This window comes from Argentina silus (assembly GCF_951799395.1).
Source record: "Argentina silus genome assembly, chromosome: 13".
Taxonomy (NCBI): domain Eukaryota; kingdom Metazoa; phylum Chordata; class Actinopteri; order Argentiniformes; family Argentinidae; genus Argentina; species Argentina silus.
Window position 1 is genome coordinate 10,230,027 of NC_139667.1, and position 10,280 is coordinate 10,240,306.

General features: G+C 46.6%; 1 protein-coding gene across 8 annotated transcripts; it reads right to left on the bottom strand.

The window, feature by feature from the left end:
* Positions 1-544: 544 nt before the first annotated feature.
* Positions 545-10,028, bottom strand: srrm1 (serine/arginine repetitive matrix 1). 8 transcript variants are annotated; one of them, XM_083682750.1, is made up of 18 exons: positions 9,940-10,028; positions 9,115-9,204; positions 8,867-8,989; positions 6,384-6,554; positions 6,165-6,268; positions 5,840-6,049; positions 5,496-5,684; positions 5,269-5,388; positions 4,926-5,176; positions 4,384-4,464; positions 3,907-3,984; positions 3,545-3,683; positions 3,321-3,404; positions 2,725-3,210; positions 2,277-2,463; positions 1,850-2,017; positions 1,693-1,741; positions 545-1,517 (listed from the first exon to the last, which is right to left on the bottom strand). In XM_083682750.1, the coding sequence occupies exons 1-17, from the start codon at positions 9,958-9,960 to the stop codon at positions 1,730-1,732; spliced, it is 2,514 nt and encodes an 837-aa protein (XP_083538876.1). In that variant the 5' UTR covers positions 9,961-10,028; the 3' UTR covers positions 545-1,517; positions 1,693-1,729. The 8 variants fall into 8 exon arrangements, with proteins under 8 accessions (XP_083538876.1, XP_083538877.1, XP_083538874.1 ...); XM_083682751.1 differs by lacking the exon at positions 1,693-1,741 and having other exon boundaries at positions 545-1,510; XM_083682748.1 differs by lacking the exon at positions 1,693-1,741.
* Positions 10,029-10,280: the final 252 nt, after the last annotated feature.

Here is a 10,280-nt window from a genome sequence, read left to right on the forward strand (position 1 = left end):
ATGGTATCCTTCTGTTCAATGTGCCTATCGTGTATACCTGGCGCCTGAAACACAATAGCAATCCATGATAAAAGTGGAATACTGACGGACACATGAGATGACAGGAAATGTTATTATTCATATCACTTCGCCAATATTCACCTATGTGCATGTTGTTTTGCTAAACAAAACGGGATCCCAACAAACACGAACCCGACCGGACCACACAGGGCCCAGGGGGACAGGCCCACTGTCCTGCCCACCTCTGACGGTTTGGTTGACTAGGACTGGGTGCAGGTTGATGAGCTATGCATTCCTCTCATCACTATTCCAACTTCGCTGTTAGCTGCTGCTCCATCTTCCATGTGTACACAACTTGGGCCAAGCCTTACTTTCTGCACCTCTCCTACTGTTTGACTTGAGTTCAGTTTGCTAAATCAAGCATTTGGAATGTGGAGTAGCTTGCTTTACCTTACAGTGTAGGACTTTCCTTTTTCCACACACATCATCCAACATACTTATGCATGTCACAGCTTAATGTATAGAAAAGAAGCAATTGGCCATGTTGTTATATAAAAAAATCTTTATTTTTGAAAGGATGACAAGAGCAGGGGTTTTAAATACAAGTCAAATAGCACTCCCAAACATGAATGGCTTAATGCGGAAGAGTGGGACACCTTAAACTCGACATACAACTGCAAATCAACTCATTTTGGGAAATCAAAACCTGCTCTCGGGGGTGAGACCACTTGAATGTTCTTGAAAAAAGTTTTTAAATGTGTGACCTTTTCACTTTTCAGAGCCAGAAATTACTGCAAGGTCAAACAATGTCAAACACCTCCATAACATTACAAAAATGGGGGTAAACAGACTGTTCTGATGGATTCTCCGTTTTACAGCGCGCACACAGCATAGCATTACCACACAATGCCCGCTGACAAAAGGGACCAGAGAGCTTTGACCTCTGTATCTGCCTTTGTTTAGAGTCTGTATCATGCACATCAGAGGAGAGACACTCGTTGCACATGCAATCGTTAAATTCCCACAGCTGGTATCTTCTGTATGTTGTGTGAGAGATTAAAAAGTTTGCACAATTGCAAAACCTCAATAATTAAACCGTTCCCCTCCTTGATCTTTACAAAAAAGGGGACAACAAAAATAATTTTACAGTTTGGATAAACAAGCAATAATTAGGTCTCGGTTGAAAACAAAATTAGAAGATCTCACCGTGACAAATTCAGCTCTTGATAAAACCCACCCTTCAATACATACCAAACCCATAAAAAGAAAAACAACCTTAAGAATAAACAATTTGTACATTCTAAAGCTGAACCAGGTTAACGACAAACTTAAAAAAAAGAAAAGAAAAGAGAATGGAAGATTTGGAGAGGAGGAGAAGGGGCTGGGGGGAAAGGGGTGACCCAGGGTTCTCAGGACAGTGGGGGGGACATCTGTGCCTTCCTCATGGAGCGCAGAGCCTTCTCTCGCAGGTGCTTCTCCAGGTCGTCCAGACACTCTTCTACTTCGCTGTCTGATTCCTTAAAGAAAGGTAGCATTAATTATATCTCATTTCAGTTAGAGTTACAGGATAGGTGGCATGCTGCAGTGTTGGATCATAATAACAATAATAATATTAAGAGGGAAGGGATAGTCAAGATAGTCTGAAGTAAAATAAGAAAGTGCTTAAGTATGATGAGAGAAAGCTGCACTAACTTGTAGGCTGATTGACGTCTACAATATTGGCTGGAATTCAATGTCTTGTCTAAAATAAAACAAAATGGATCCTTTGAGTATATTTCATTGATATTACAGCACAGTGGCTGCTAGTGGAATTTATATGGTCTCAGTAAACCAGAAAAGTAGACTTCACCTTTTTTGAGTCTGCGTCCCCCTCCATGCCGGGGTTGTCCCCAGCAGCCGCTGACCCACCACTCTTCTCCTTCTTGTGTTTCTTGTGCTTCTTATGTTTCTTCTCCTTCTTGTGTTTCTTTTCCTTCTTCTTCTTCTTTTTCTTTCCGCTAGCCTCGTTGTCAGAATTCTGAAATGAGATAAACCCAATACTTGTATGCGCAACCTTTAAAACACTCAGTGAGTTGAGCCAGACTGTGGCTACTATGACTCAATTCAGTCACAAAACTTTTAAGTTCACAATTAAACACCAAATCAAGCCTTTGACAACTGGGGCTCAGAAACATAACAAATAACATGCAGTAGCCTTTGTTCACAAAGGAATGTTCCCTGCACTTGGCTCACTAAAACAGTATCTCATCTGTAGCTCCGGTAGGGGTTCAGCTCACCTTGTTGGGGGAGGGGCTGCCGGACCCACTGCTGGCTTTCTTGGCTGGGGGTGGAGAACCACTAGCAGAGCGGGACGGGGAGGGGGAGGCGGAGGCAGGGGCTGGCCTCTTTAGGGCTGGTGGTTGAGGAGAACCAGACGGTGACCTTGATGTTGCTCTCCTCATAGGCTGGGGGCTCTGAGAGGCTCTGTGAAGAGACAAAAGAAAAGTGAGAACTGATCCAGTATAAAGTACATACAGTAGTATACGTCTAAAGTAATCAGTTGCAGTAAAACAGAAGCTCTTTAACATGAGGGGAAAAAAATATGGTGGTAATATGGTGGCATGTAGAGTCACATTGCTCAGAGCTCTCCTCGTTGCAGATTCAACCACCAAAACAGGGTTGCTGTAAAACCACTGCATTCAAACGTTGCCGGTAGTGGAGCAGATATGACTGGGAGCTGCTCACCTCTGGTTCTTGCGGGGCTCTGGGGTCCGGGACACCCTGCGGATGGGCCTGTTGCCCCGCGAGGGAGACGGCTGGCGCCGCTGGTTGGGTGGAGAAGTGCCAGCGGCCTCGAAGCGGCCCTGAGGGCTGGCCGACCCCCGCATGGCCCGGCCACGGTTGGCCGGGGAGGGGGAGAGGCGGTTACCGTGAGCGGGGGAGCGAGTGTCCCTGCCAGGCCGGTTAGATGGTAGCATGGGGCTCCTCCTGTGTCTGGGAGGGGAGGTGGAGGGGGGGGGAGGCGAGCGCCTCTTCTGGGAAGGGGAACTCCTGCGCTTAGGGGACCTGGAGGGGCGGCGCTTGGGCGCCGGGGATGATCGTTTCGGAGGGGGAGACCCGGACTGCCTTCTTTTCTGGGGGAGCATGGTAGGGGGGCTGTAGCGACGCTGGATTGGGGGAGAGTACCGTCTTGGGGAGGGAGAGCGTCTGCGGGCAGGTGGGGAGGGAGACCTGGTGGAACAGAGAGAGGACATGTGAGATAAGTGGAAGTGGAGTTGTTTTTAGTTTTGATGTGTGTTTTAATGGATAGTCACATCCAACGAGCCAAAACAAGTTGTTACCTGCGTCTGGGATTGGGAGAGGGGGATCTGCGACGGCGTGGGGGGGAAGGTCTGCGGCCCCCCGGGGAGGGGGAGCGTCTCTTTCTGAAGAAGGGAAACAAACATTTGCATGTTAAATGAAAGGCATGAGATGGGGAGACAGCAACACAATCATACCCCTATAACGCTATATGAACGCAGACACCATGATCATGAGATGGAGGGATGAGGTCCTCGTGTCTGACCTGGGGGAGCCGTCTCTGTGTCGTCTCCTGGGGGAGGAGGGGGAGTGGCTGCGTCTCCTCCTGACGTCGCCGTTCCTCGCTGGCGGACCCCCGCCTGGCCTCTTTGACCCCTCGTCCTCTGAGGAGGAGGAGCCAGTCTCTGTAACCAATCAGAAAGAGAGATCGGAACACGTTACTTCTCTGTAGCCACACGGGGAGGGATGTTTAAAAGGAAAGGACACCTAGATGACGGTTAGGTTAGGGGCACAGCTTCAAGATCCAAGAGACGAGGGTGCAAGACGAGACGGACAAGGACTTGGTTAGAGACAAGATGGTGGGGTGGGGAGGGAAGGGGGCCGAACACAAATAGAAACGCGTATAACCTGAAGACGTCTGCTGATTCTGCCTGCGATACTGACGTCGCTGCTGCACAGAATCGGCTGTAGCCCCCTTCCCATCCTCTGAAACGCAAAGCAGTGAGTCTCCTTTCAGTGCTTGAGAAAACAGTGACACACACAGACGTACACACACAGAACACCACACACATCATGCTACATACTCATGCCCTCTCGTCCCAAACCAACCAACCAGGGGGTGAACTGACAAGATGTGAGATTTTAGAGATGGGGGGGGTAATCAAAGTCTAACCTATCAGGGAGAGGGTTAGATGAAGCCCACATAACTACGGGTTCATTTAGGTAAGACCGTTTCTTGAGTTGACCTCAGATTAGGTGACGGCAAAGCGTCCTGTTCCAGCAGGTGGAGGAGGGGGCACAGGCAGATCAGGACACGCTTCACTGAGTGGAAACTTGTGCACCGTTAAGAGAACCCAGAGAGGGGACGGTGTGTCACACACTCACCTGACTCTGACGCCTCGGAACGCCTGGGTCTGGGCCCGGGAGACGAGGAGTCGTTCCTCTCTCCTTGTTTTCGCTTTGAACCTGAAACAGATGACAAGAAAAGACATTTTTAATAAAAATTTTAAAAAAACTTTCGAAGCATGAATATTTCACTAGCAAATCCAATGTTGGCCTCTATGACACCAGAAGTGGGGTGTCTATATTCCTATGTTTGACCTAGACTGAATAAAGCTTTATGATTCAGCAGTTTTCATTAGTTAAGGCCCACTGGTAAAGCCTCCCAGAGGGCCTAGCTGGGAACCGAGACATCCAGGGATTTGAGATAATGAAATGTGATAGAATGTTCAGGTCACTGGGTTTAACAGGCAGGCCGTGTCTACAGCCCGTTTAGGCAAAAACGCAGAGATATTCCTGGATTCTCTTGCAAAAGACGGGCTAATGTGTTATCACACTGACTGGCGGAGGCTGGTCAAGGAACGGGATCAGACACTATGAATTTATAATAGTTTGAAATAAGAGGGGACGGGGGACGGGGTACACACCAGTGGATCTGGAAGGGGAGGCTGAGGCTCTGCCCTTCCTGGCCCGTGGGGAGGCCGAGCGTCGAGGCCTGGCTGAGGGGCTGCCGTCGGGGCTGCGGCCTCTTCTCCTGGAGGGGCTCAGGGAGGGGTCGGCCGGGTGGCGAGGCTTGGTGCGGGGAGGGGTGGTGGATGTCCGTTTCATGGCCTTCTTCTGGGGTGAGCGAGAGGTGGAGGAGCTGCTACCCGAGGATGACGGGGAGCGAGAGCGCCGCCTGGAGGCAGAAGAGAGCAGAAATAATTTTGGAGTAAGAGCCAGTGATGAAAAATCTTCCTCCTCCCGAGGATTGCGGTCCTACACACTCACCTGCGGAGGGGGGAGCGGCTGCGTCTGTGTCGGGGGCCTGGAGGGCCACGTCTGGGGGGGCTCCGGCGGCGAGGGGACATCCGTCTCCTGGGACTCGGCCTCCGGCGGGGGGAGTAAGATCTGAATGTAGAGAGGAGGAGAGCTGTTAACCCTTAGAAGACTGAAATAAGGAAGCCTCAAAACACAGCATAGGTAGTTGAGTTGGTCAGGGAAACGTAGGGTCTGACCTGGAGCGTGATCTTGGTCTTCTGCGGGAGCGGGAATGGGAGCGAGAACGGTGGCGGGGCCGGTCCCTCCTGCCGTCCTTCTCCCGCTCCCGGGGCTTGGGCCTCTCCTCCTTCTTGGGAGCCTTCTCTGGGGAGGGCTCTTTGACCTCTGTCACAGAGTCTGGAACCATCACCTCTTTGACCACATCACTGAAATATGGAAACAGTATGCCACGTTAGATGAACGCCTCCCTGGGAAACATTACTACTACTGATACACCAATCAATCAGTCACCACAAAAGATTAACTATGGAGAGCTAAAGTCTAAATCAAGGTCACTACACATCTAATATTGGTCTCTAACCTGGTGGAGGAGGCCTCCTCAATGACTGGTGCGGGCGTGGCCGTCTCTGAGGTGTCTGGCTCAGGCTGGGGCTCCTCTGGGTTCGGGGGCACCACAGTTGGGGGGGAGCTGCTGGGACTGGGCTTGCGCCGCGGGGAGCGGGAGTGACTGCGCTTCCTCTCCCGTTTCACTGGAGACCGTCGCCGTGGTGATGGTGACCTTGACTTCCTCCTGAGCAGCAGCAACAACAACAACCACCAGTGTGATTAGAAAAATTGTTGTATGATCCATCTCTGATATTTTGACTAAAGTAAACTTTTTAAAATGTGATGAGAATCTGTCCCACCTTCTGGGGCTCTTAGACTGAGCCCTCTCTCTGTTTTCTTTATTCTCCTTCTCCTTCTTTTCATCGTCGATCTTCTTCAGAGAGGCGATCTTCTCCTGCTCAATCTGCAACAGACAAACAACAGTTGACCCAACAGTTGTCTGGACAGTGCTTTGACACAGGCCTCTGATCAGGGCCTGATCTGAGGGAGGGAGTTTAGAGAGGAGGCTCACTGCTCACCTGTCTCTGTTTGATCTCCTCTTTCTTCTGCTCCAGGAAAGCGGAGGGGATGCCGGCGATGTTCTCCTGAGCACTGAGTAACAAAGGCCACAGGTCCTTCATGAACTCTCTGGCATTCTTCCCATTGAGGAAGCCCGTCAGGTTGATCTGCATCATCTTACTGTCCGGGTGCTGCAACACACACACGAAGGGGGAGAGAAAACAGTACACCATTTAAACATGAGGGGAGAACTCGCAGGAGGGAAGGGGGATAGGGTCTCAGGTGACTGCCTTTGTCCCCCCCTTTGTCCTCACTAAACTACACCTGTCTGCTAAGGAATGGCAACCATCTCTATAACAAATGCAGAAGAAAATGGCTACGGTAACTTAGAGCCCTGGGCCCCAAAGCAGACTGAATCATTGTATCCTATCAAATTGTGTTGACCTGAACAAAATGAAATAAAACTGAGCAAATAAAAATCCTACGCACAGAAAACTGAAAATCAGAGCTAGCTGAAGGGAGACAACACTACAAATGTTATGTCCATTTTATTTGTATTCTATTATTCACTTTATTTTGTTGTTGTTGTTTGTGATGTGAGCTGCTGTAACGCCTTAATTTCCCCTCTGGGATCAATAAAGTACCCATCTATCTATCTAAATGCAATCCTTTTAAGCACCCCCACTGCATGCACTATGGTTGTTACCCTGCATTCTTATTGTAATCCCTTATCGTAAAATGTCCCCCATTCACCAATCTTGTAAAACAAATTACCTCACGCCCCCCACTACTCAATTTCACTGTTAGTTGTTTCACTGTCTGGTTCTCTGTCTCCCCACAGTCTACTCTTTGAGGTGAACAGATATCCACAATACGAAGTGCTTCAAAACCCAACAATGTAAGTACAGTCCCGGTGTCTTCTGTGTGTCCCGCGGGATCTGTGGCAATGGAGCGCCCGAGTCTCCAGCAGAAAGAGACGCTCCCTTGGCTTGCTTCCGCCTCCCTACAGCTTGAGACTCAACCACCTTGAGTTTAATGTTATATCATTTATCTAAATTGCAAGAGACGAACAAGCAATAATGAGTACACAAGACATGTAAAAGGGGTTTTATTCAACAACTAAGACAAGATGAAAGTAAGATGCCCTTGTTATCCGACTACGGTTTAAAAATACCCTTGCTTACCATTACATGTGCCATTTAGCTTTAATCTTAAATCCCCACCCCAAAACATAATAGCACAGAAATTATATTAAAATGAGGTACGATGTAGTTGTATGTATTTTCCCTCTATGTAAAAATTCACTCAAACAAATAATTAAGAGATACCTTACTGGGTTCCAGCAACACTTCTGTATGGTAAAGGTTTTGGGTGATGCATTCATTAAGAGGAGCAGTTGATTGACTACGATGCAAATTATGATGCCATCAAAGACCCTATGAAAATGTTTTCCGTTTTCTATTGCAGAGGTTGCATCCAGTTTATCATATCTAATTTCCCCACTAATTTAGGAATGATTGACAGGCCAAAAATCAGACCAATTCTAACCATGCTATCGCATTTCCAACTTTGAGGGCAATTTCAAGGAGGGGTAATGAAATGTAACAAACTGGAGGGAAAACTTGGACAACATTACTTGGAATTTGTAAAGTAAACAAGTCTACATGGTTGCACCGATGTAACAAATAATCTGAAAATATATTAATGTTTTTATAGGGATCTTGTGCACTTTAATCTTCACAGAATATATATTTCTGTAGGGGGTTAGTGGGCTTGGTAAGAATGCTTTACGAAAGGCACCATTTTGCCACAGCCCAGAATGAAGATACCACAGATACCATTTGAGCTTTGATAAGTACTTTTTCAGATTCAGAGACTTACTATAGATACATCTTTGGAAGGGATAACAGATAGTTAAACTGTATCCTCAAGCATTATCCCCCTTTGACTCCAAAGTTGTGATTCAGAGGAGCTATTATAAAGGTGTTTACCAGACTAGTGGTGCATTTCAAATGTCTATGGATAGATGACATGGCATTGTCCAAGTATGTCTATCACTAGCATGATGTTGATCCCTGCTCATAACTCACCTCAAACCACAAACTGCATCATCAAGGGAGAGTTGGGCTCAGTGACACTTTGGGCTCAGGAGAGAGCTAATTAGGTGTTGGTGCTATACTTCTGATGCAAGGTATAACATCCATATTGGTTCAGGCCTTTTAAATCATAAATCACATCATCATTAGAAAACTGCTGTACAAAGGCACTTTGTCATATATCAACAGCAACAACTTTTTGTCATTCAAATATATATGTTTGTTTTAACTGGACACCGGTGGTAGCTCTTTTCCCCCATCTGTACTTATATTGTCATTTTACTTGGCAGTATATTCAGATTTATCAACCTCTCTTAGACTCATTACCCGCTTATGCTTTGCAAAAGCCTACAGTGTATATCATCTACTGTATAAGAACAGGGAGGAACTGGAGTTAATGGTATTACCTTCTCTTCCAGCTGGTTAAATACGAACTCTATGACCACGTCATCCTCAAATCCCAAAATTTCCGTCACTCGCTGAGTAATCCAAGGTTTGATGACCTCCAGATTCACCTTGGTCATGTCCACCTAGGATGAAACAATCCTTTAGATTACAACCAAGGATAAGACAGGAATCACACAAAAGCAATAACAGTTCAGAGACAGTGTATGGATTGAGATGATGGTGACATTGGATGAAATGCTTCTCATACCTTCTTTTCCAGACATTCTGCAAATTTGAGTTGCTTCAGGAGTTTCTTCTGCTTGTTGCTGAAGCGATTGTCTTGTTCTGCACTTGTGCCCTGGAAGGAAACATTTCACAACAACGGCTACTGTGAATACCCAACAGGCGACATGTGTCTGTTGTTGTAACATTTTGGTACAGGCATTAATCCTTACACTTTGGACCAGCTTTGTCTAGTTTATCTTTACCTACACAAGTCAACCAACAAAGAATGGCATACTTCAAGTCATTTTGTCATGACATTTTGTCATTAAAACAAGTCATTTTGTGTCCAACTTGCTATCCATCACACAAGCGAAACGTTGACTTGAGTACAATTGGTTTTAACAGATTAAGACCAGCTCAGAAACGGGGTTGGCGAACTACGATTAGCTAGCTAGCTAGCTAGCAGCAGGAGGAGGAGGCCCACATACAGGCATGGCCAACAAGCTAACATTAGCTAGCTAATAAACCAACGAGTTGGTTTATAAACCAGGTTCCTTCTAGTGTAGCTAGCTACCTACATCCAATATGAGTAGAATATAGGCAAATGGCAAGACAATCTGTTCTACCAAATGTATTGGCTACCACGAGCTATTTGTTCAATGAGTTAAATATTAAAATCGGTGATTCGGCTAATATACAGCCGCCATCTTTACTTCGCTAGCAGCAGCAGCTCAGATATTTCTTGCAGCGGAATGGCGTACGAGCGTACACTAAAGGTATTTTTGGATATATTAACACATCCAAGAGGCAAATAATACTCTATTTTGGTAGAACACAATTCAATTGACATGAGTAAAGAAATTCTTACGCGGAAGAATCCCGCGTCCATTCTTTGTGGTGGAGGATATTAGTGGACGAAGGCGGAGAAAGACGGGCTGCCAGAACACAGGATACAGCGGCGACAGGACTCCTCCTTCAGCAGCACGGCGGATATGTGACGACGGTGGGGCAAGGACATCTCAAACTGGCTACAACTTTTGGCTATTATTATTATTATTATTATTATTTAATATATATATCAATTAATAATATACCGAACGAAAGACGGTTGGTCTCTATTTTGCCGTCATAATTTTCCCTGTTTATTGGTTATTACTGATTTTACTTGTATCCATTGATGGCTGATACTGTTGTTGGCCACATTTTGTT

Coding starts and splice junctions, on each gene's coding strand:
- srrm1 (XM_083682748.1), bottom strand. CDS start 9,960: ATGGACGCGGGATTCTTCCGC. Junction 3,684..3,906: donor GAATCAGCAGACGTCTTCAG/GTTATACGCGTT, acceptor GATTGGTTACAG/AGACTGGCTCCTCCTCCTCA. Junction 3,405..3,544: donor CACAGAGACGGCTCCCCCAG/GTCAGACACGAG, acceptor TCCCTTCTTCAG/AAAGAGACGCTCCCCCTCCC.